This window comes from Stegodyphus dumicola, chromosome 5, assembly GCF_044657685.1.
Source record: "Stegodyphus dumicola isolate Sdum_Otavi_A_Nest chromosome 5, ASM4465768v1".
In the NCBI taxonomy this organism is placed as follows: Eukaryota; Metazoa; Arthropoda; class Arachnida; order Araneae; family Eresidae; genus Stegodyphus; species Stegodyphus dumicola.
This window is the reverse complement of record NC_140772.1, coordinates 51,884,185-51,911,709: the sequence shown is the minus strand read 5'-3', so window position 1 is coordinate 51,911,709 and position 27,525 is coordinate 51,884,185. Positions and strand designations below refer to the sequence as shown.

Here is a 27,525-nt window from a genome sequence, read left to right as displayed (position 1 = left end):
TATGGCTTCACCCCAAAATTCTCTTTTGAGTCCTGAATCGAGTAGCAGGCATCTTGTCATTTCCATTAAGTATCAATTTTTTCTTTCTGCTCTACCGTTCTGTTGCGGTGAATATGCTACGGAGGTTTGATGTTCGATTCCCTTTTCCTTTAGATAGTCTTCAATCTCTTTGCTTGTATATTCTCCTCCATTGTCTGTTCTTAAGATTTTTGGCTTCTTTCCAAATTTGTTCTTCGTCATGGTTACAAATTGTTTTAATTTGGAGATAGCTTTATCTTTTGTAGCTAGCAGATAGATCGTTGTGTATCTCGAATGATCGTCGATGAATGTTATGAAGTATTTCTTTCCTCCTAGTGATGTCGTACCGATTGGTCCACAAATATCTGAATATATCAAGTCTAGAACTGATTTTGCTCCATAGTTGTTTAGCTTGGGATACGGCAATTCAGTCATTTTGCTTCTGATACAGCATTCGCATTCTTTTTCCTTTTTGGCTTCTCCGTCAATCCTTATTCCGGTTGCCAGGTCATCACTCTTTAGCCTCTTGATTGCTTCATAATTTCTGTGTCCTAGCATTCTATGCCAAAGATCTATACAATTTTTCTCTTCTTTCTGCAGTTGAAATTTTTTCTGTTTTTCTTTGCGATTCAACTACGGTATATAAATTTCCTTCTGCTTTAGCAATTCCTATGGTTTTATTTTTCTTCTTTATTCTGCAAATATGTTCTTCAAATTCAACTGTAAATCCTTTCTTTGCAATTTTTCTTACGAATACCAATCCTCCTTCTAAGTCAGGAACATACAGAACATCTACGAGTCTCACTTCTATTCCGTTATCTTCGTCGTCTGTACAGTATAAGTATCCTTCTCCTATACCTTCGGACTTCATCTGCGTGCCGTTAGCGATTGTTATCTGCTCAGTTTTGCTTCTATCCAATTTGGTGAAAAAGTTTATGTTATCGGTCATATGACAAGTAGCACCTGAGTCAACTGACCAGTTTGAGTTTTGAGATTTTCTTTCTCTGGTGACTTCGAACGTGTAATTCTCAGTCTTCTCATGATTCTTATCTTCATTTTCATCTTCATGTGTATCCTCGTTTACAGCAACTTTCGTTTTCTGTTTATTTCCATAGTTTCCTTTATTCATTTGCTTTTCATTCTTGAAAAATGAGTTACTTTCGTTTTTATCTTTTTCTTTGTGGTTATTTAAGAATTTGCACTCTTTTTCTGAGTGTCCTATTTTTTTGCAATAATTGCATCTTCGTTGATTGAAATGCTTGAATTTTGTGTTAAAATTTGTTTTGAAGGCAGTTGTTTCTTCTGTTCGTGTGCCTCCTTTTCTTCTCAGGCATTCGTCGATGAGTTTCATTTTTACGTATCCCAGCTTTAGTTCTTCTTCTGGGCATGCTTCTAAAGCTGTGATAAGATTTTCGTAGCTTTTTGGTAAGCTGCTTAGTAAGAGCGCTGCAATGTGACTGTCCTTTATTTCTTCACCGATTCCTCGCAGTTTGTCTACGATTTCGAGCATCTTGTTGACATGTTCTTCGAGTTTGTATTTGTTTTCTGCTTTTAACGTATACAGCTTTCTCAGAAGGTAAAGTTTACTGGAAAGATTCTTTCTTTCATGTATTTTCTTTAATTCATTCCATATTTCTTTGGCTGTCGTTTTATTTCTTATGTGTACGATTTGGTTGTCTTCTACGAGTAAACTAATGGTAGCTTGTGCTTGTTCATCTCGTTTTCTCCATTCCATTATTTCTTTTTGGTGTATCATCTGCTGTTAAATCCCATAAATTTTCCTTTTTCAGGATCATTTCAAGTTTGTATTTCCATACTTGATAGTTGTTATTGTTTGGTTTCATGATCGAATATTTATTTTCACAGCTAGTAGCCATTTCTGCTACTGTATTTCGAATGCGCAGTACACAACTATGCAGTTTTGTTTTGCTTTTGAAGACAGGCTTGGCTATTTCCTTTTTCGGATTATCCAGCGGTAATTTATGCAAAAGTATCTTTTCTGTTTTTTATTCTTGATAGCTTACCTCAACATATTTTATGCATTTAGTTGAAGGAAACATACTCTCGGTCTCATATCTATTGTTGAAGGTATTCGTGGTTCTTTTTTTTTTTTTTTTTTGTTTACTGTTACAACTTCGCTAAATCGAGACGAGCAGATGAATAAAACAGAATTAAAGTTCTTACCTTAATAAAGTGTAATCCAAGCTGCCAATGTAAGGAACACGATCATTATGTTAGCAAACACTAAATAACAAATTTATTAGGTATTAGAAGAAAAAAAATATCTAGAGATGATTACAAGCGTTGTTTACTGTCCATTGCATAACACGAGAAGTGAGTCATACAAGGAGAGAATGTTTCTCCTTCTTTTTGGATCAAGTCCAATCACAGTTAGCGGGGGTGAGGGGGAAATTAACGTCGGAGTGTACAGCTTCATCGCTGTCATAATGAATTGCTCCACATGAAATGCATTCAAAAGTAAATGAAATGTGGCATTATTGAACTAAATTAAAAAGTTTCCAGTGCCAAAGTAAAAGGATGTAAAAATATGAAATATTTAAACTAATATTTCTTTTGGCACAAATTACAGCTAATTATATATTTCTAAATATGGTTTTCCCGTGCAATTGATTCAAGTTCCCGTGCAATTCAAGGTGTGGATTTGATTATTTGTGATAATAAAAATATATGTTTTTAATTTGATAATCTCTCTTTTATAGTACTTAAATATTTATTACGTAGGATTGTGATAATGAATTCAGCAGACATTTAAAATTTTAAAATAGCTGAACCTTTTATTTTCTAGGTTTTGAAAGGTGATATTAAACCAGCAATAGAGACTCATGAAATGTTATATCAAGTCATGCAGAGGCACAATTTTTTACCAGAAGTAAGTATAATGTTTTTATTACTGAAAATAAATGCTTAGTTCTCCTATGATACAAAGCCCTTCATGTTTTTTATGTATTTTTAGGCCTTTACTGTTGATTTTCAAGTGCATTGGGGTCAGCATCCTTTACGCCCTGAGTTTGTGGAGAGTACATACTTTTTATATAAGGTATTTCAGCATCAAATTTTTTATTTTTCTATGTTTTAAATGCTTTTTATTTCATATGTTTCTCATACATGCTTTTATTGTAGGCAACCAATGACCCTTATTATTTAGAAGTTGGTAAAAAAGTTTTAAATAGCCTTCAGAAACATGCTAGAGTGCCTTGTGGATTTGCTGCTGTTAAAGATGTGAGAACCGGTAGCCATGAAGATAGGTATAAAAATTAATCTTAATAAACTTCTAAAAATGGAGTGTAATGTTAATTATTCTTGTATTCCACATTTGCTAGAAATAATTACGGAACCAAGAAATTGGACCTGTTTTAAAATTATAACAACATTTTAATATGTTTAGAAGCCAAGGTTAGTCAGAAGTATTATGAATTTTGATTTTATTATGAATTAAAACTTGATGCTTTTTAAAAATTTATTTGGTTATAGATGAATATCTGAAGCTATCACAAATATAGACTGCAAAATTTTATGCATTAAAGTGTTTATGATATTGCTAATGATAAGGGAACAAGGTAGACACATTTTGGTGTAGTCATTGCCAAAATATTGCATTTTAGGATGTCTGTGATTGTTACGTTCTGTGCAAAACAAGATAATTAAGAAAAGTCAGTAGTCTAAAAATTCTGCCATGGGTTTGATGATAGATGAAGAATTCCAGTCAGATTTAGGACCTTTTTCCCAGTATTTCTGATTAAGAGAACTCCTTAGGTGTTCTTAGTTGAAAGTCAAATCACTCATCTATCAAAATGAAAATGGCACAAATGTATGTACAATGGCACAATGGCAATTACATGTATGTACAATGTACAGTAGTTGGACAAAAATATGGAAACACCTTTAAAAAAACATGTTTCTTTGCTTAATATGGTGTAGGAAACCCGTTGGCATCCAAAACAGCTTGCAGTCTTCTCGGAATGAATAAATACAGTTCCTGTATGTTTGCCAAGGGAATTTTATACCATGCAAAACTGTGGCAAGTTCAGATAACGATGTTGGCAGTGGATAACGAGAACGCACTTTCCGTTCCAATGTAGACCACAAAGGTTCAATAATATTCAGGTCTGGTGACTGTGGTGGCCAGGGAAGATGGGACAACTCAACCTCGTGCTCAGAAAACCAGTCCTGGACAATGTGAGCTGTGTGAACAGAGGCTTTGTCGTCTTGGAAGACACCATCACCATCGGGGAACAAAGTTTGTACCATGGGATGAACTTGATCGGCCAAAATGTTCACATAAGTCTTAGCAGTCATGTGCCCTGACACAATTATCATGGGGTTAGCAGAGAACCACGATATGGCTGCCCAAACTATAACAGAACTCCCGCCATGTTTCACTCTTGGCAACAAGCAGTCTGTATTATAGGCTTGAGATGGCGTTTTCCAGACGTAAACTCGGCCAGAAGTGGGAAACAATGTGAAAGAAGACTCGTCAGACCATATTACTCGCTTCCACTGCTCTATAGTCCAGGCTTTATGACTTAAACACCACCTTTTCCTGTTACGGGCATTAGCATCTCTGATGAGTGGCTTATCAATTGCAGCACGGCCAGCAATTCCCTGTTTATGAAGCTCCCTTCTAATTGTTTTGGTACTCACAGGGTTCGGTAACACAACATTCATTTCAGCAGTAACTTTTGCAGGTGTGGTCTTCTTATTTTTCATCAAAATTGTCCTTAATGATCGTCTGTCGTGATCATTCAGGACACACTTTCGTCCGCGCTGTGATTTAGCAGATGATGTTTTTCCGCTTTTCAAATATGCGGAATAAATCTTAGATACAGTACCTCTTGAAACACTAAACACCTCGGCTACCTTGCTTACGGAAGCACCTACCATACGTGCTCCAACAATTTGCCCATGTTCGAAGTCTGTTAACTCTGACATAATGCAATGACAACCTCACATAACAGTACTCCGACAACAACTGAACTGTTTAGCACATTTACGAAGTTGTATAGGTGGCGTCAGTAGTCAAAAACGCCAGCGCCACCTACATATTTCATTAAAATCAATCTTTCTTTTCAAACATGCATTTCACAAGGTGTTTCCATATTTTTGTCCATCCACTGTATGTATGGCACAATGGCATGTATTTTTCCATTGAGTGTGTAAGTTGGCAGAGATATTGCCAAACTTGTGCTAATCACACAGATAGAATTTTGAAAGAACAAATTATTACTCTTTATTAGTTTATAATCACAGATCTCTCCTTATAATCAACAAATATAAATTACTGATAAAACATATATACTGTTTAATCCATTTTCAAATAAAGCCTATTATCTATTTTATCCATAATATCCATTATCTGTCTTCACATAAAGTGCCACATCATGCCCATTCCACCTTTTTTACTTCCTTGTACGAAGCAAAAAGGAAGTATTGTAATCACGAAAATTTTCAGGCAGTATATTTCAACGAAAATATCCTTTTTGAATGCCATCAAATGCAATTTAATGATGTTTTTGCATGACATCTGTATGTAAGGACAGAATAAAAGACTCTTGCCATCCAAAAAAATTATAAAACTGCTTTAAAATGAATTCTGAAGAGGATTTTTTGGGCGTCTGTGCGTACGTATTTCGCATAACTAAAAAATGAGTAGCCTCAGAATGTTGAAATTTAGTATATAGGACTGCTATAACATGTAGATGTGCACCTCATATTTTGGTTGCAATCGGCCACACCAAACATATATAAATATATTTATATATATCCACTCTATATATTTCTGTTACCCGGCTCAGTGATCTCAATTTCTTTACTTTTATATGTTTATAAATTATGCATTTTTTACTTAAAATGATTGAATTATGTTGTTCTTATCTTCCGGTTAAGGTTTTTATGCCTGTAGAAGTCAGGTTCCAAATTTTAAATTTTAATATTTTTTTTTTTTTTTTTTTCAAAACGCAAGAGGAAAGTGAAGATATAGCAGCTAATTTATATCCTTCTTCACAAAAATAAAACTGGCTCATCAAAAGTCAGAGTTGCATGAAATCAAAGCAGTGATCTTATGAGTGTGTTCTGACATCCTGTTTATCCATTATTGGACCTAAATTATACTGTCTGGTGACAATTTTTGTTTGTCAAAATAGTCAACAGAAAAATGTAAGTACGAAGGCAACAATTGAGTTAGGAAATGAGTTACAAATGAGTTTCCCAAATGTTATTGCTCTAATTATTTGTTTACTGCACTTTAATCTTAGCCAAAAGGCTGAATGGGGTTAAAACAGACTTAAGTAGTAAGAATTTAAATTGATTCATCATATTTTATGCTAAAAATTGTCTTCAAATAAATAAAGATTTTATGTAGATTATAATATTTATTTTAATACACAGTTTTTTTATATATGTTTGAAAGTTTTATTATCATTATTATTTTTAGGCTTAAGTATGAAAAGCATTAAAAATTTATATGTGGAACAATTTTTTTTTCTTATCCTCAACACAATTAGGATTTTCAAAGCCAAATCATCTGTGCTCCTGCTGGAATTTGAATCTTGGATCTTCCAGTTGCTAGAGCACATCCAGTTAGCAATTTGAAGATCATATGTGTATTTGGATGCTTATATGCTCATGAGAGTGCGTACAGGAAAATGCAATAATTTCTTCTATTATCTTTTAGTAGTTAATTATATATATATACTGTTTAAACTCATTTTTTGCCTCTTTACTGGGCAATAATGAGTAACCAGTATTCACGTAGTAGACTTACCTTCTCACCAATACCATATTTATTGAAAAATTCCAAGCTTGATTTCACAATTCCCGTGTCAAACAGAAAACAGAAAGATAAAAGTAGGTCTGGATTGTGATTCTGCAACTCTCCTTGTCCTTCTACCCCTTAATGTTGAGATGTAATCATAATATGCGTTCATATATATTAACACAGTTGGTTTTAAATAGCACTCACATTTCGAGACCAGATAAGTTTGAAAAAAAAAAAAAAAATGTAATAACATAGGATCAAATCCTGGAAGTTTTTGATAGCTCTAGTAAAATAAGAGATAAATAATGATCAAATTTATGAATTTACACCCATTCTTGTTCCTTTAACACCACCAATAAATGATAAAATGCCTAAAACAGAAGAATTTTGCATCCTGAGATATTTAATAAAGTGGAAGAATGGTTGTTTTGTGATTTTCCTCCATGTAAGAAATATTTTAGCCTTTTTAAAAATAAAAATGTCCACCATAAAAATCATCCCTTTCTGTATAAATATCATATAGATTACTTTTGCTTTAAATAATTATCCAGTAAAGACTTAATAATTCAACTTATATCTGTTGTATAATTTTAAAGGAGCAGAAAGGAATAGCATGATTTTAAAGAAATAGCATTTTAAAGGAATAGCATGATTTTAAAGGAGCACAAGTTAATTTTCAACTTTTTGTAATCTATGAAGAGGGAAAAGGTTATTATAATAATTATTTTGTTCTTCTTTGAAGATTAAAAGAATCAATACAGTTTGCTTTTCTTTATTGAATATGCATTTTAATATGTTTTAGCAACAAACTAATGTTTGATAAATTGAAATACATTCTTATAAATCTAGAAATTTTTATTATTTATGTGTAACATGATATTATGCAAATGTGATCATTTTTTCCTTTGTAACAGTCAACATTTAATTAGTTACTTTAACTGATGAAATGTTAATTGTTATAGAAGAAAACAAGTATCACACTTCCTATGCTTCTACTTGAGCTTAGAAGTGATTGATTTGGGTACTGATGTTTTATTCCAAGTTCATTATTAAATTAATCTGAATTTATAATAGTATGTTATTTTAGTAATGTTAGTTTAAAATAAATTTTAAAATTTCTAGCAAAATTCATTTTACTTATATTATTTTATTTCTTTTTATTGAGACTGATGTGATGTAAAATAATTTTCTCTTCTTCCTAGGATGGATTCCTTTGTTCTAGCAGAAACTCTAAAATATTTGTATTTATTGTTTGCTAATAAAGAAGAATTAACAGTTGAAGTTGATGACTTTGTATTTACAACTGAAGCTCATCTTTTGCCTCTTAGCTTGGCAAGGATTAGTAATTCCAGCTTCATAGATGTAATTATAAGATATATTTCATTCATCATTCATTGATTTGTATCAGCATCAGTTTCATTAATTTAAATATGCATTATTAAAAGCATTAGTTTCATAAATTTGCTTGCACAACGATTGAAGTTATATTTTCAATTAAAATGCATCAATGTTTTATAAGATTTAAAAATAATGATACTTCATCATGCTTGATAGAAAATTAAATAATTGGTACTGTTTTTAAATGTTATAAAAGAAGCTTTATTGCAATGCCTTTTTATACTGTTACTATTTTCCGCTTTTTTTCATGAAAATGAGGACTTTGATTCCAGATGCAAATATGCCACTTTGCAAGTTTAAAATACATGATGAAATCAACTATTTCTCAGTTTCCTGGCTTCCCAGTCATCAGATATTAATTAAAGACTGCAAAATGTTCTAAAAAAATTTGCCATCAATATTAATTGATAGTTTAGCACACATAGTGTTCATTATATAGATATCAAATTTATATTGTATCATTTGCTGCTGCTTTGTGTTGAGTTTTTCTTGGTAACAAGTAAGAGAATGAATATTTTCTTGGTAACAAATCAGAGAATATGCTTGCAGTACTTTTCTTGTATGCACTTCACATAAACTAACAGTTACAAATAAAGAAAATATTCATGTTGTTGCATTTTTAAATTAAAAAAATATCAGTTTTGTGAAGTGTAACTTTTATACAGTCTGTGTAGCTAGTAGTAGTTGATACTCATTTAAAAAAATGAAATGCAAACACTTTGGCTCCTGCATGACAAAACTGAAGAAAATGTTTAAAGTTTGAGATGATGTTTAAGGCTTATATACAAATTGAAGATTGAAATTCTTGCATTTGTATGTAACTAAAAATGAAACATTAATTTAGAAAAATTGTGTAATGTTTAGATTTTGACAAGATTAGCATTGCTATGTAAACTGTTGTGAAAAGTATTGAACGATATAAATAAGTAAAAAATTAAAAAAGAAAGAAAGGAGATCTTGAGTGGAAAATCTTATAGATCTTTTATTCTAGAAAAAATAAAGGATCATATGCTTCTTAAATTTTTTTTCGTTCGTGATTTCTTTTTATCATCGACTTTTTTTTTTTTTTTTTTAAGTGGACTCTCCACAAACTTTTGCTATTTCTTCAACAATTTTTTTTTTTTTTTCATAAACAACTGTTTTTAATGCTGTCACTGTTTTTTTTTTTTTCCTAATTCAACTCTCAACCAGTATTTTTATCCAATTCTTTTAAGATTTAAATTTTATCTTTTGAAAACAGTGCCTTTCTTTTTTGTGACATTTTGTATCAGTTAATTCTGTTCCACCTAGCTTACTTAACACAGCTTCCTATTCAAAAGAAAAAGTGCATTTATTTTTCCTTTAAAATATCACCTATATTTGTGAACTGGTTTTCAAGTCCTGTACCAGTCTGTGAAGTCTCATGCTTTTCTTTCTTTCTCCTATCCCTATTTTTCTAGGGAAAATACTTGAACAATGGAACTGTGAAATTTAAAACCAGCACAGTAAGTGAGGTGCAAGTGGAATATAACTGAAGTTATGCGATGTGTAAAAGAAAAATTTTACTATTCAAATAAGTAGGAGTGAATCAGAACTGAGATGAAATAATGTATAAATGTAAAAGACGTGTTAACAAGAAATGTATAAACGGTGCTACACTGTGTATTGAATTAAAGATAATGAAGGAATTGCAGCTAATGGTTCTTTAAATTCATGTATCTTCATTGAATTTTCATGACCCACAGCATTTCACTTTGTGATCCTATTTAGGACTGCTGTTATTTAGGACACACTGTTCAGGTGGAAATGTTGAAATCAAAAACGAAAGTAAAAAAAAAATCCATGATTCAAATACGTCAACATAGCCATCGTTACTTTATTTGCGCAGTGGAAGCGTGCTGGGCCCATAACCTGTTATAAAATTAACAAACAGAGTAATGGCTAATTGAATTTTTAGACTGTATTAACAAAAAAAGAATAAAGAGAACTTACGTACGTCTTATTGTTTACACGACAACTTTTAGAATCATGAAAATAAAAGTGATGCTAGATGCATAAAACATAATAAACCAATAAAACAATGATGCCACTGAAACTGCACATAATATCAATTAAATACTCGATTCTCAACAATTATGAGTGTTTTAGGTATTGAAAAACATTACTTCTGAAGATAGTTTCAAGTGGTAGGGGAATTCATCTCATGTCACAATTATTTAAATTTAACACAATTTAATTTTAAAAGAAAATTTGTACAGTACATCTGTAATCCGGACTCGTCGGGACTTCGGCGATTCCGGATTATAGATCATCAATTTAAATCTGGTAAGATGGCATGCAGAAATTATACATTTAAAAATATGAAACCGTAATTTATGAAATAAAGAGCAATTATGATTTAAAGGGTATCAAAATTTACAAAAAAAAAAAAAAAAAAAAGCTTAATATTTATTTGTTTACCTTATTAAACATTTCTTTCAATGTAAGTTGTTTAAGTTGCTTCGTTTTTTGTGCTAATACTTTCTCTTTAATTCTATAAACAGACATAATTTCTTGTTCAATTACAAAGTTTCACTGTTTAAGTCCTGTAATTGCTGTGTCAAGAATACCAACTAACTTGTCAATCAAAATTTTTTCGTTTTCAATAACCTCTCTGTCACTTTCTTCACTATTGGAAGCGGTACATCAAAACATGCTTTTGCTTTGTAGATCCTTTGGCAGCTCCAGAATTGGAAACTCTTTTTGACATAATCGAAAGTTCAAGCTTAATTTTTATAAAATTGCTCTAATAGTTTGCAAAAAATAATAAACCGGATCTAATTAGAAAATTAAGGAACAGCACAATCTGCAACATTAACTGAAATGCCTTAAAATCAGTAAAGATAATTTTAGCCTAGCTTATACTGTCTGTTATACATTAAACACGCATGCGTAAAGCTTACAAAAAAAAAGAAGTTTGTGGCTTTGAGGTCCAGATTATAGATCATTAGGGATAATGGACGTCTGGATTTCGGTCTTTGTACTGTATATACCATTTTACATATTTTAGAGAACATTTCCTCTGTTCTCTGAAGAAGGGCATCAGAGATCACAGATGGCCGTCCTGTTCTTTGTTCATCATGAACATCGGTCCTACCTTCAGAGAAATGACGACACCATTTCGTTACATTTTGTCGATTCATAATGTTCCCATAAACAGAAACAATTTCTTTGTGAATATCTGCTGGTCGCTGACCTTTTGCATGAAGAAAACGTATGACGGACCACACTTCGCATTTGGCAGGATTCTGAATCGGTGCAGCCATTTTAAACACGATCTACTCCAACCAGAATCAACATTGAAATGCCGAACGACCATGAGGAGAAGCTAACGGTTCAAGGTTAACACCTCTGTTGCCAACTTGCTCACTAAAACTTTTCTTTTCCTCTGGCGTACGGTGTATCTTTACTTTTCGAAATGCCCTCATACATTATCACTTGCAATTTCTTAATTTAGTTAGGAAAATAGTTGTAATAGAGATTTCAATTTCAATGGCAAAATAATTTGAAATATTTTTCAGAAAATTTTAGTTATGATTATTCTTTCTATGATTCAACATACATAAATATGTTCATTTATTAAAAAAAAAACTCATTTCTTGTTGTAGTCTCCAAAGATGTCAAACATTGAAGAAAATACTGAAGACTTTACGCACAGCTGTCCAAATACTCACTATCTGTTTCCCGAAGGGAGAAATTTTGCTCAATCAATTCGACTTCCTTTGAAAAATCTTGTTGAAGGAGTATGCCCTTCAAGCAAGTCACAGTAAGTTAATTATTCAATTTAACCCCTTTTGCTTTAATTTATATCACATCATAATATCTAAAATTAAGTAAATATTAAAGGCATACTTTTATAAGGTGTTTAGGTTAATTCATTAGAATATTATATTTTGCTTAAGTATATGGATCGATAAACTCATTAAAACAATAATTTCACTTAAATACCTATTCATCAATAACTGAGTGACTAAAACTACAGAGTGCTGGTGGTTCGATGTGATATTTGATTCTTAGTGGCAGAATGGTCTCGGTTATTTAAAGCACACGAGAGTTGTCTGCCTAAGGGGAAGGATATCTCTGTAAAAACTTTCTAAGGGAAACTGACCTGTATTCACATTATGCATGGGGAATGTATTCTTATTGCATATGGTGAGAAACCACAAAAAACAATCACTCAGCCAGCCTGTTCAAACCCAGGACAAAATACTAGTATTCAGTAGACTTCAGCTATTTGGCCACTGGTGGAGTGCAGAATGGTATGACTGCTTTCTTTTTAAATCTTCTGTACACTGTGATATTATTAATAATACAATCAGAAGTACAGTAATAGTATCTAGGCTTGGAAGTTTTTTCTGTAAACGTGGTTTTATGTGAGAATCAAAATTTTGGCTTTTTGAGAAGTGGAATGGAAATTTTTATTGTATAGACTCATGGGAAATATTCATATGTTTTTGCTGTGCTGAAATCAAGGCAATTTTTTAGTGTATAATCTGTTGACATTTAAACAGATTATACACTAAAAAATTGCCTTCTGTCTTTATTATTCTGTTTAAATGTCAACAGATTAAATTGGTAGACATTTAAACAGAATAATAAAATTTCTCTTTATTTGCCAAATGCTTTTTGTCAAATGGTTATTCTTTGCATTATACATACTATGTTATGCTTATTTAAATCTTAAATCTTGTTAAGAATGTATTAAATTTTTATTTAAAGTTTTTATGTAATTTTCTTTCAAATATTTTAGCTCTCGAACACTGTTTGCTTCAGAATTTCAAGCTGCAAATAAAGAAAACCTTGAAGCAGTGAAAAAAATGGGCATCACTGTGTTAAAATTATCTGATGGGCGAATCCAGCTAATACACAATGCATCACAGGTGAAATAATTTTTGCAATGCTTCACCCCCTCCTTCAATGATAACCACATTTTGTTTCTCCCAATATAAAAATTCTGTTGGCTGATCCGGTTTCCAAATAAGGCTTTCATTAAAGCAACAACTGTGTACTTTTTTAAAAGCCTTGCTTATGTCTTTTAAGAGTTTTACTTTATTGTAAAAAGGAATAAGAGTTTTTCTTAAATTCTTTTTTTTTTTTTTTTAATCAGCTTTAAATTTATTCTGTTTGTATTTATTACTGTATTTGCTAGAGGAAAATGATGTAATCATATAAATATAAATGATTTTATTCTGTATTTTTAATGGTTATTTATGATATATTCATTTGCAAAATATGTAAGATGTAGTGAATTGCATTAAAATATCCAAAGGAGAAAAAAAAAGTTTTCATCATGCTTGAAATTTTGTAGCATATATGTAATATGTCCTACAGAAAAAGAAAAAACTTTAACTTTTTGACTTGCCGTTTAAAAAACAATAATCCCCAAATAAACAAAATTATAAGCACCTTCCAAATGTAGGTGGAATAAAACACACAGTATGGCACTAATCAATTAGTATTTCATATTCTTGATGTAATAAAAAGGAATATAGATTTTTAAAATTAAGAGACACCACTTAGAAAAAATTTAGTTATTTTGCATATATCATTCAGCATTTAATGTAAGCATGCAGCATGTAAGGGCCAATACTTTTGGATCAACTGTATTTACATAGCATTTATTACATAAATTTGTAAAGGGATTTACTTTATTATTTGTTTCTTGAATATCAAGATTATGAGAATGAATTTTAGCTAATCATGGCTGGAAGTAAAAATTGAAACTGTTTTAAAGAGCAAAGTAATGTATGCCAAGTAGAAATAAATCTTTTGACTTATTAAAAGTAGCCAAGCAATTTGGTTCATATTTAATAATACCGATCCATGTCGGAAAAAAAAAATGTGAAAGCTTTCATATTTTATATTACGCTCAAAGGGGCACTTTTTTAACGTTTTTTGGTACTACCTTTATTTATTGAATATCATGTTCTTTGCACTTAAACCACAAAATTCAATTCTAGAGTAATATCACAAAATATTTAAAAGAGCATATCTTTAGAATTTCTGATACACAGTCTCGTACGCTGGAGATAAAAATGCATTTCTTTTTCCATACAGTAATGCCATTGCTTGTTTTGAAATCAATGAGTTTCTTAATCAGAACCTCATAAATGCTTTACAAAATATGACATCGATAATAAAACAAATTCCAAATTTGAGCTTCCAGATGCCCATATTCGAGTGGAGACGATGGCTCTAGGTACCGTTGTTTTATCACAGTGCGAGAAAAATACATGTATTTATGCAGATTCTTCATTATTTACTTTGTTTAAATTTAGCACAGGGCTCTAGTATTTAGTGGCAACAATTTAAAAAGTGATTCGCCGTTTATAGTGAATCAATGCAAAATGCCAAAACAAAATTAATACCCCTTCTGAGCTTAATGCGCTTTGGGCTAATAAAATAAAAAGTGAAAGAAAACTGGTTAGTACTCCTTTCTGCTGTTAAATTGTTATATAACATATCACTAGTGATTATTGACTTTTCATAATAGGTTTCATGCTTAATCATTGCAAAGAAAAGTTTGCTTTTAATTTATATGTTTATTTTATTTAAAAGCTATTTAGATGTATCATATTTTGTTAATTGTCTGCTTCTGATGCCAGTAGCCCAGACTGTGAGTAAAACAAGGTGAAATTAACTAACTGGCTATACAAAAGCAGTTTTTACTTTTTGAGAATTGGTTGACAGCACATAAACCACAATAGAATAAATGCATTCTTTAAAATTCACTCTAGTATTTGTTTACCATAGCGACACTCTGGCGCTGGATTCACTTAAAAATTATTACTGTAACTAAATTTGTATTACTGTCAGTTTGCGTGCAGTGCTTCAGTACAAATTTTAAATTTTTGGAAAATACAGTTAGTTTTTTCTTTATAAAACAAATTCTTATGCACTATTCAGTAAAATAAATCAAGAAAAATAATCATCTATATATAGAGATGACACACTGAAAATTTCATATATGTATGACCAAAACAATTTGACTTATTAAAACTCGAAAATCAGCTAAAATTCTCACTTTTTGTGTTGCTCTAAAGTGATGACTCCACTTCAGTATTATATTTCGTTCATATTATAACTCATAATGCACAAAATTTATATCATTTAAAGAATAGTATTATCTAATCATTGCCACATGTTCTATTCAAATACTATAATAAAGCTAGAATGATGTATAAAAGAAATTAAGCAAATAAAACAAAAAAGAAACAGTTTTTCATAGACGATTGAGTATTTCTCATTTAATTAATTCAGTTCTCACTTCGAGAGGAGGCAAAAATACATAAAAACTCAAAATATCTATATTAAAAATTACGAAGTAAATCTAAAACACTTATTTTCTCAAAAAAATTCGAGAAAGGATTAAGCATAATTTAATTGGCAATAATAAATAAAGGCGTTATCTTTGTTGTTGCGAAACTACGTTTCTGTAGATTGGCAACAAATCCACTACTCTGCTGTTTCAAATGTAAACAAGCAATGGCCGCCATCAAAAACATTATTAGACTTAGTGGCTTTTGAACAACTTTAAAATTGTTGGTAATTCTAAAAATATAGCATACAGATTTACTAAAGGCATAAAAACCTTAACCGGAAGATAAAAACAACATAATTCAATCATTTTTAAAGCAAAAAATGTACAATTTACAAACATATAAGAGTAAAGAAACTGAGATCACTGAGCCGGGTAACAGAGTGGATTATACGTTTGGTGCGGCCGATTGCAACCAAAATACGAGGTGCACATCTACATGTTATAGCAGTCCTATATACAAAATTTCAACCTTCTGAGGGTACTCATTTTTGAGTTATGCGAGATACGTACGTACGCACGTACGTACATATGTTCGTACAGACGCCATGAAAAATTCTCTTCAGAATTAATTTTAAAGAAGTTTTATAATTTTTTTTTTTTTTTTTTTTTTTTTTTTTAGGAAACGAGTCTTTTATTCTGTCCTTACGTACAGATATCACGCAAAAACATCGTTAAATTACGTTCGATAGTGGTCAAAATGGATATTTTTGTTGAAATATGCTGCCTGAAATTTTCGCGATTACAATACTTCCTTTTTACTTTGTACAAGGAAGTAAAAAAGGAAGTTGGGAAATTCTGGGTCTTTTTTCAGTACTTTCTGTAACTGGCATGACATTAAAAGGTCTTACAAAACTATTTTACTTGTGTCCTATATATTATTTCATTTGAAGCTCTTCATTATTACAATCTGTTTTACATTTTGTTACATTATTTCAGTGAAGTATCAGCACTAAAGTTTGATATACATGTTTTATTTGTTAAGTATTTTAGTTGCTATTAAATTGTTTGTAGGATCATTAACATAACATTTGTATAAATTCTGACTTGTCTCAAACTGGGTAAGAAACACAGTTAATATTCCACCACAAGATTATGCTTTCTGCTACAAATGATTATTTCATCTGGACTGGGTGGGGAAAAAAAAAAAAAAAAAAAAAAAAAAAAAAATTATGTTCATTGAAAAAGATTGAAATTATTGGTGTTTTCTAGAGTATTGCAAGAAATGTAATAAAATGTGATTCTTTAGCTAAAGATACAGTCCGAATCTCTTATCCTACAAAAGAGAGGAAAACTTGGGGAAAAAATTAAAAATGGAATCAGTAGATGACAAAGAACATACTCTGTCAAGGCTTCATAAGACTATCCTACAGGGAAATAAAATTACTTAAGGGAAAAATTAAAAAGAAGTACAAAGTACCATTAAATGCATAATTTTTCTTATAAATAAGAATTTTATTATATTATCATTGTTTATTTAAGGTTATTTGACAAAATCTTTAAATTTATTTTTCTCTTTCATTTTAAATCTTTTAGATTGTAGTAATTAAAAAAAGTGCAGTATTTTGAATTTTATAATACTGGACATATTAAAGCTGACATTTATTGATTTATTTAGGATTTTGTATTAAGAAAATGGTGTGGCTTGACTCTCAGCTATGTGCCACTACCTCTTCATTAGCTGTTTTATATTTAAGGAAATTCAACTTGACTAGTCTTGAGATACTTATACCTTAGGAAAAATTTAAAGTGTAGCATTTTCTGTTTTGGAATTGTCATAACTTTAAGGACTTAATTATTTTAATTCATAGTAAGTGATACTGAAAAATTTTATATTTGTACTTTTACTAGAGAAACATTTCTAGTCTGAAATATTAGACACTAAGAACGTTGTTCTTTGTATTAATGTCACCCTGAACAAAGGGAACAAGATTCAAAATTAATTTCTTTTCATATATAGTAATTTTAAGTTATTTTTTTTAAGAAAATTATCTGTAAAATTCATATTTTTAAAAGTGATCGAGACTGAAAAATAACAAATATCTGTGGCTTCTATGTAGACTTCTCCTGATTTAAATAGTTTTCTTAAATATATCATAACATGGTTTGAATTTTTTAAATGCCTAACTTCTTGAGTGGAATACATTTTAAATATAATTTAACAATATCCCATTAAATAAATGTATTCACTTAAAATTTATCTTACAGGCCGATTCCCCAGAACGAGCTGAAGAAGGTGTAATTTTTATGCAGGAAATGATAGAACTCTCAAGAGCCCAGTCTATGAATGGTATAATGTTTTCAATAAACTTTTGCATGCAGAAGTGTTAAAATGAAAAACATGCTCTAACTACTAATTTTTCACTTTTTTTAGAGCATGTCCGAACTGTGTACTTCTACTTACCTGATCAAAAGAATAAAGTAGTTCTGAATGCTGGTCCTGCACAATTTGGAGTTGATATAAAAGGAAGGCAACCAGTAAGAACATTTTCCTTTTCTTGGTACATTTAGGAGACCCTTAAATAGTTTGATTTTTAATACCTGAAGAATTTTTTAATTCATTTAAATAGTAGATAAACTGCATTGTACAATACCTTTGTTCTTCGCTGAGATCACACACAGAGCAAATGCCTATTGATTTATTAGGACAATTGTGTAATAATTAAAAACTTAAAATCAATATAGACAAAAGAGTATTAATTTTTTGAATTAAGTGAAAAATTCAAAATTTGCAGGTTAAAAATTGAAAAATTTAAAAACTGTGAAAATTAATAACTGCAGTTATAAACTGTTAAATTACCATTACTCATACTATTTCTGAATTTCACTATAGAACGATTTTTTTTTTTTTTTTTTTTTTCCCATTGAGAAGTGTTCCATATTTAACCGTTTCCCTTCAATTTAACATTTTATCAATAAGAGTATTATGTGATGTGAAATTTTAGTAACTATTTCATACAAGTGTTATTATTAGATTATAGCCTTATAGGTTACATGTTTACATTTTACCTGAATGATGATTAATTTTTGTGTTAGAAAATATCTTTATCTTCCTTATCTTGCCTAGAAATTCATAAAAAATTCTTTCAGTTTTGGAAAACAGTCTAGATTTATAGTGTACTTAAATTGCCATGTGAATGGGTATGAATATTATTGTTTGATTTTCTTATTTGTTGCTTATTTGATGTAAATCTCCACTATCATTTATCTGATGGTGGAGATTTATATTAAATATCCATCTTTTACTTTGTCATTTTAATCACATTAGTTATGAAATTTTATTATTTGTTTTATTATTGTGCTTATTTGAAAAATTGAAATTTTGTTACTTTAATTTTATAACAGACTGTGTGAAAGAAAATCTCTAAGCACAAATATAGCTTAAACATAAGGAGGGGACTAACAGTTAGAGAAACCATGGAGATTAAAAAAAAAATGCATAAAAAGTAAAACATTACAAAATTATACTTAAATTTATTTCTTGTAAACAGTTTTTTTTTTTTTTTTTTTTTTTTGTATGTAAAATTTCTAATACTCTTATTTCTGATAATCTTATATATAAAACTGCTGCTAATGTGGTTTCAAAGGAGTTTTCATTTCTTAGATATTGACATGACATGAATTCTTAAGTATGATTCATTGTGATACTGAATTATATGTCATATTCTTTCAAAATACTTCCTTTTTACTTCGTATAAGGAAGTAAAAAGAAACTTTACCTCATAATAGAAAATGAAAAAAAAAAAAAAAAGAAAAGAAAATGGTCAAAGTACAACTATATATCATGATGAAAGGATTTGGAGACAGAGTATTATTGTAGGAAGACGAAAGGTATTCATACTAAAAATTGGCTGTATGATTTTTAGCAATATTATCACTTTATTTACGTTTGTGCAGATGAACTTATGTCCATTACATAGTGTAAGCAGCAGTTAAAAATGCATAAAGCAACTGCTGACCATAATAAATAGGGATGGTTTTCTATCAGCAATATCTGTGTTGATTAATCACAGAATGCTTGTACAATATAACTTAAACGTATTTCTTTATCCTGATGAAAATATTCTGATAGAATTGTTTTTACAGTTGAATTATTTTGCTTTTGTGAGGAAATGGCAAGAAATTTTTATTTCCTTAGTTAGCTATAATGTTGGTTTATTGCTCTTGAGTTTGCTGTTTATTGGTTTATGATATTTAGATAGCAGACTTCAGAGAAAAAGGAAGATGATTAACAATAAAAAACTAAATTGATGATTTAAAAAAAAGTGAAGGGTGAAGGTTAATTAAAAAGAATGGCATAAATGTCCTTACATTTTTTAAATTGATATATTGTCTACTGCATTCAGTTTTAATAACTTAGTATAAGCAATAATACTTTTCATAGTTTTGATATTTTGCAGTGTAAATATTAAAATATTGTAGCAGTTTAAATATTTATTTTATAATATGCTTTAGAGTTAGTCTCAATTAATAAAATTTATCTTGTTTAAATTAATAATATCAGCAGTCACCTAAGTGATATAAATAAACATGATATTTATTGTAGTAAATGATTAATAAACATTTTTGTATTTTCTTCTAATATATATATATATATCTTTCAATTCTCAGATAATATCTCAAATAAGAATTGCTCAGCCTATTACAGCCTGTTCACATATTCAAAATGGTAGAGAGTTGAAGGGTAAAATTGCTATTGTTGAACGAGGAGATTGCATGTTTATTGAAAAAGTAAGTTTTATTATGAGAATTAAATTTTGTGTTAATGCTATATATCAGGGATGGCCAAACTTCAAGATGTTGCGAACCGCATGATGGATTTTATGAACAATCGATAGCCACTAGTGCAAATTTGTATCATTTAAAAAATAATGAAACAAATTTTGAATATAAAGAAACTTTTAAAGTAAACTAATTAATGTGTGATTAACATGATTACATATAAATATGAATAAATACATCTTAATTCTACTGTTTTATGTTCAGAAAAGTTAAGTTCCAAGAAAATAAATATTTGTAACTCATGTACTGGGTAGGTGAGTGTTTTTCCTTCAGGGTAGAGAAACCAAATAATTTCTTCTGATTTCCTTTACACCTCTCCATGTATAATGTTTGTTGTTTTATTTTTAGTAGAAGTAAAATGAATCGGAAACATATTCATTGGTCTACAATTACATGAAAAGATGTTATTTGAGTAAATTACAAATTATTATTTAAAAGAGAATTGTGTATGTGTTCTTTTTTTTAACTCGTGAGCAGTCTTTTAGGAACGATAAATTAAATGACAAACATCAACGCGTACTGCAGAGAAACTGTTATTTGAGAAAAAAACATTTAATTATTAACTTGTTAAACTTTGCTTAGAAAGTAATTTTGTTTCTCCACGAAATTAATATAAGGAACAATTTACTGAGATCATTCAAATCTTTGGATCCTAATCTATGAAACCATTAAACACTTGATATATTAAACACAAATATCTCTCATGACAGTCCTGACTGATGCAGTATTTCAGCGTGGCATCCAATGAAATCGGCCAGAATTCTTTAGTAATCAGTACACTGTGCATCACTGAAAATTCTTGAAACTATCTCTTGAATCGTCCCAATAATTTTAGACATAGATAATGAAGTTAGGCACATTATTACAAGTTCTCGAAACCACTTCTTTAATCATGGCAATGATTCTGGGCACACATAACCTATTGCTAATAAATCTAGTAGTTCATGCCAGGCTATATAAATGCTTCTTCAAGCACACGTTCCATCTATCAACCAGCCAAACTCTTTTAATTTTGAGCTGTTTTCAAATACATGGCAAATCAAAGGTAATGTTACAGAAAGAAAACATACCTATCACTACTATAATGGATTTATTTTGCAATTGAAGATATAACATGAAGGCGTAATTCTTCATACTTCTATGGATATGCACAAGTGTTCAATGTAAGGGGGCCTTTTGTAACACGACAGATGTCTGCACAATAGTTGAGTTCCTAAGCTCTTGCCAAATAGGTGTACGAATATAACATATTCTAATTGCTGGACTCATAAAGGTGGTCAAATGACTCACATCTCCTCTTGAATAAAATAACCCAGGAAAAAGTTTAAAATAAATTATTGTCAGTCAAATGGTTACATAGTACAACTTTCCATTGTGTTACCTAAACTGTGTACAGAAAATAAATCTCAAATGGAGTTTGAAATGGAGTCTGTAGGCAGAGGATACATTAGAAAATAATCAGACTTTAGAAATGAACGTTTATGGGAGCAAAATTTCACATTATTGGCTGAAATTTGAAACAATTAAGCAGTGGATCATTGCACAATTTTTCATTTGGTTACAAAGTTTTCATGAAGAACGTGTCAGATGTACATGATGATCGAAAATTAGGAAGACCAAAAATAGTAGTAGATTAAAAGAAGTGTAATGCTGGCATCAGAGCCATTGGCAACCAATGCAGCTGCAGAGGGGCAGTATTAAGGGGTGAAAAATTTTAGATATGCTGGGCAGCAAAATGCTTCTAACCTAGTGCAAAATTTACCGCCGACTCTAACCTAGTGCAGGAAAATCCCTCTAACCTGGAGCAAGGTAGAAAGAAAGAGGGTTGTCAAAGAAGAAATCAAAAAATACAAGAAAAAGAGATTTCTCCAATATAAAAATGCCGATTTTGACTGAGATTTTGGAGAAGATTGTTGTTTGTGTTCTGTTGATTCCTCATTGCTTGATGCAATGTTATTGATATGAAGATTTGATGATTAAGGTAAAAATCTGTATCTGGAATTACAATATTTGATAAAATGTGAATTAAATGTTTTGTCTAAAATTTAAATCATTATCAAACCAATGATTCTTCCCACAACTCCAAATATTTCAGCATACACAACCATTGGTGAAATAAATTATGATCTTTGCTTAGGAATACCAAGGAATTATTATGAAAGATATAGAGTTTCATGTGGGAAAAGTGTTCATTAAGCATATTATTGTGAATGGTTGCAAAATCTGTGAAGCAGTTGCATAAAAATGCCTGACCTGCTTAGGGATAGGAGATTAATTCTGAAGGAGTTCCACAGAAAATTGAGACGAGTCTCCTAACCAAGTAAAAGGCTGAAGGTTCACTACACCAGAAATAAAATCCTTATAAAATTCTTCCACAGGATTAAACAAGCTCTATATGGATTGCAAGGCGAAGCAGGTTTCTTCAGCAGTTACTCACACCATAAGGACTGAATAAAAGTAGTATCGTACAACGAATAGCAAATCTTCCATGTGGATCATAACTGTTGTCAACAATGGGATCACACAAGAATGTAAGCAGATACTATCAGAAGTAAAATTAACTTGCAAGAAGAAATATCAGGGAGAATAATTAAATAAAAATATTAGCAATATGCTTTAGATTAACTTCGTATTAGTGTATTCTGATGACCATTACCTGTTCAAAAAATAACATAATCAGAACAGTAATTACCACAAATGGAATTATTTGTAATTTTATGTATTTGTTGCTCTGAAGATAAGCCAGCAATGGACAATTTGAAATCACTCAAACTTTTACATACATAATATTGGAAATTAAATCAGTGATTAATAAAACACCATGGCACTGCATGATTTATATTTCAAATTCTATTTGTATTAAAACATTAAACTATATATATTAACATTAAACTATAAACAAGGCCCATTTCATACATTAAACTATAAGCAAGGCCCATTTCAGATGGCAAAGGATCGCAAGTAGCTCACAATCCTCATTTTAAGGTGTCAGAGAGCCAGTTTGCCCATGTGTGCTATATATGTTCATTTGTATGTGTATTTCAAAGGTATAAAAACAAATAATTTTTTCAACTTTTGGGTTCTTTATTTTATAATTATAAAATTTTTAATGAAATAAAAACAACTTCATATAAAGTTTGGAAGCATGAATTTTGTAATTTGGTATTATGAAAATAATATCTGCAGTGAAGAAATTTTTATTTAAAAATGCAGTTTGTTATTTATTCATGTGTATGATTGCTAAATAAAGTGTCATATCACAATTTCATCTCTAATTTTGTTATTTATGTTTGTAATCAAGAAATACCACTATCTTTAAAAATGTAACAGCAAATACAATTTTTAATCAAATTACCAGAATTAAAGTTTGTACAGAAGCTCAACAACAACAGGAAGAAATTCTAATTCTTACTAAAATTTTACATATATATATATGTGTGTGTGTGTGTGTGTATCATGTTTTTTCAGTATTTCTAGCATATCTAAAGAAAGAAAAACAAAGAATTTTATTAAGAACTGTAACTTTGTTGCACATTACTATTGAAAAATTCTGTTGTTTTTCATATTATTTAAAATTAAAACTGAAAAATTTACATCTGCAATAACTATGTTAGCATTCATTACATATTTGTCTAAGTATAAAATCCAGAGGAAAGTGGCCATTTTAATATTTTTAGCACGCATACAAATTTTATTTGCATTAAAATACAGTGTTTTGCAACCATAATTATTAGGCAAATGTATTTCGTGTTTTAAGCCTACACCTTTGTTCAGCTTGCCAATATTAAATAACCGAATCACTCTAGAGCCAGGATGCCTAAAACGCCATCCAGCGGTATGTGCTGTCAATTCATAACATCATGCCTCCTCCTCTGAACTGCCAGGTTCATCAGTTAAATCTAATTAATCAATATCATACACAACAGTTACTTATAAGTAACAATAGTGACTAATAATCAATACTGCAATTAATATTATATAATGAAAATACTACATTAATATTACAATAATAATTGATGACAACAATAAAAATAATATGTAGAATTCTAAATGAAAATTTTCAGAGTTCAAATTTCAAGTTGTGTCAAAATATTATGTATCAGCATATAGTTTAATCTGAAAGTTCCATTGGATACAGAATTTATATTAGTTTTTTCTCTAAACCAGATTTAAGTTTTACATTGCATGATCATATCTTACCATTGTGTCCAGTATATATTTCCACAATTTTACCAAAGTTCCACTTGTTTCTAGGCAACTTGCTGTCTCTGATCAAAACCACATCATTGACCTCAAAGTCTCTTTTGCAGGTTGCAGATTTTAAATTTAGCAAATATTCCATTTTTTCCAGTAATGATCTGACAGATTTTGATAACTTTTGATGATTACTTTTTTCCCCTATCTACATTAACATTTTAATCATATTTTAGTTGTGATGAAGAAATTAAACATTTTCTTATGAGGAAATGTGAAGGTCTTAATAGAGCTAACTCCTCTGGATTACTGTATGCATAGGTAAATGGTCTTAGAGTTTATCACAACTTCTATCTCTGTAAAGACAATTCTCAATTCTCCGATTGAGAAAGATAACATCCTAATTATTTTCTTGAAGATTTTCACTCTTCGCTGTATATGTTCATTGAAACTACTCTACCAGGCACCTCTTTCAATGATGAGTTTCTAGTAAATTTCAGCTTTTCCAAAAAAATTCACTTACTTCGTGGTGGTTAATCTTCTTTCGTATTTCCTGTGTTTCTAGGCTATGTTTTGAAGGCTTTTGTATTATCAGAATAAATTGTAAACATAGTCCGTGCTGTGAAACAAATCATCGATGTGTAAGTAAAAAGGTTTACTTACATTAGGAACTAGTTCTAAATGAGTGGCTTGTGTAATTGTTCAGGTACACAGTAAAATATACTTTTTTTTAAATCTGTCTTGTAAACAAGGGTCCAATGAAATTGATGCCAATCACATCAAATAGAGGAGATTCTTGAACACGGTCTGCTAAAAGCTGAGCTGTAACTTTTAACTGCAGGATAAACCTTGTATCTTATGCATGCTAAAAATTTGTTCAAAGCAGATTTAAACTTCTACCTTTGTTCTGAGAATCCAAAATTTGCTTCGTAGTTCAGCTAGTGTTGTAGTTCAGCTTCATAGTTCAGCCATATTTGAGTGTAGTACCTTAAGTACTGTGCATGTCCATAATTAAGAGTTTTGCATACATGATTTCAGGAATTAACCATGGGTGTTTTTCTTTCATTTACATTTTGAAAACTGTAGTCTTCCCCTTATATGCATATCAGTTTGTTTTCATCTAATTCATAATTCAGAATTGAACACAAAAAGTTTTGATACCTTTGCTCTTGACTAATTATTAAGAAATTGATTTCTTTTCTTTTTCATAATTCTTTAACTAGATAGTTTTCACTCCAATAAATTTCTGCTTTTAATAATCTCCAATAAATTTCTTCTATTTTAAAGCTGTTAGGCAACCTTCTTTCTTCTCACCAATTTTTTTCTTGAATTCTTCTTTCACCAATTCTTCTACGGAGTATTTATCCAGACTGCAATTTGATATAATCTTGACATTTTACTATATTTTTCTATATCAAGAACCGGTGTTGGTATTGGCATGAGATTATAACAAATTACACTGTAGTTTTCTAAATTTTCAAGTCTTCTGAATTAGTCTTTTTCAAATTGTTTTGTCAGGTAACATTAGCCAGGAAAGACCTTAATGTCTTTAATTAATTTTGAACCACCTTTTCTTTTTATGAATATATCTGCTGGGTTGCCCATTCCCTTTCAGTGATTTTAATTTTGAAGATCAATGTAGTTCTTTATTTCAGCTACTCTTTTGGACCCAAATGTTTTCCAATCCCTTGCCATTCCTTTTATCCCCTTTTATCCACTACAATGTAATGGAAGAGTCTGACCAAAGTAAAATATCACTTACTTTGAATACATCTTTTAGGCAATCAGCAATTTTGGTTGCAATCACTGCATTCATTAATTCTAATCTCAATAAGTATGCTTTGTTTAGACGAGACACTCTGGATTTAAAAATAACAAAACTGGTGCTGATATTCTTTCTTTCTTGAAATCAGATTTCAAGAAAGAAAACTTGAATGTGTAACTAAATCTTGAATGACTCCACTCTAAGCTGTAGGGCTTGAATCGCAAAATTAGTGTGACTGCAATGTATCTCCAATCATTTCCAAGTTTGTTGGAAAGTATTTCCTTGCAACTGAAAATTCCTTCAAGAGTTCTGTTTCAGTCAGCCAGCTGTTCTTGTTTTTCGTTTAATTCTAGAGTTAATTCTTCATCCCTAAGAATTCCTCTTTCCCTCAGCTGTTAGAAAATTAATTTCAGCGTAATAGTAAAGGGAGAAAGAAATCCACTGGGTCAAAGATCTATCCCACTGTTCTGATTATTGTATGTTTCATGTCATCAGAATTTAAAACAAAGAGGTCTTTGACCTCAAACTTAAAAGCATTCTTTTGACATAACATTCCCAATGCTTTTGCTGAAACATCAATATCATCTGATGTACTTGTTTCAAAGTCAGAATCTTCAGCCTACTGGCGTTCAAGTTCCATAGAATTACTTCAGTTTCAAAGCTTCATTCCTGCTCTTTTGATTATGTAGTCTGCTTTATATCTTATGAAAGTTTCTTCTTCATTGAGCTCCTGATAACAATTCGTCAATGTGCATCGATTCATTTAACATTAAACAAGTATCCAGATACACAGTGGAATATTGCTTCAAATGGAATTTAATTACAGCAGCTAAAAGAAATAAACTTGAAGTAATACCGAAGAGGAGTCTATTCATTGTAGAATTTTTTGTTCAATATCAGATAACATTATCTGGTAAATCATCTGTTCACAAAAAACATACAATATCTCAGTTAGTCTCTACTAGACTAATTTGAAGAAATGCTTCTCAATATCAGCAATAAATATGATTTGGTTAATTCGAAATTTAAGTGTAAGTTTTAAGAGATCTGGGTTTAAGTTGGCCTAAGATGCAACAGTTTGGCTAGCGAAGGAGCGTGAGAAGGATGCAAAGAGTCACCAGAAACAATCTTTAATTGTTATATTCTTATCCTTTTAAATTACTGGGTTATGTGATGAATAGTTTATTGAATTGTTACGTGTATCATTTTCAATTACTGATTCTGATTCTCTGCTGACATTATTTTTTCTCAGATTTA

At 30.4% G+C, this 27,525-nt stretch overlaps 1 protein-coding gene across 1 annotated transcript in view; it reads left to right on the top strand.

The window, feature by feature from the left end:
* Edem2 (ER degradation enhancer, mannosidase alpha-like 2) overlaps window positions 1-27,525 on the top strand; it is a 182,700-nt gene that overhangs the window by 130,607 nt on the left and 24,568 nt on the right. The window contains exons 11-19 of the mRNA XM_085816651.1: window positions 2,825-2,908; window positions 2,993-3,076; window positions 3,160-3,284; window positions 7,996-8,155; window positions 11,818-11,975; window positions 12,960-13,089; window positions 17,736-17,817; window positions 17,902-18,005; window positions 20,139-20,258. Of these exons, the coding sequence (XP_085672777.1) occupies window positions 2,825-2,908; window positions 2,993-3,076; window positions 3,160-3,284; window positions 7,996-8,155; window positions 11,818-11,975; window positions 12,960-13,089; window positions 17,736-17,817; window positions 17,902-18,005; window positions 20,139-20,258 (1,047 nt within the window). The remainder of the gene's footprint in view (window positions 1-2,824; window positions 2,909-2,992; window positions 3,077-3,159; window positions 3,285-7,995; window positions 8,156-11,817; window positions 11,976-12,959; window positions 13,090-17,735; window positions 17,818-17,901; window positions 18,006-20,138; window positions 20,259-27,525) is intronic.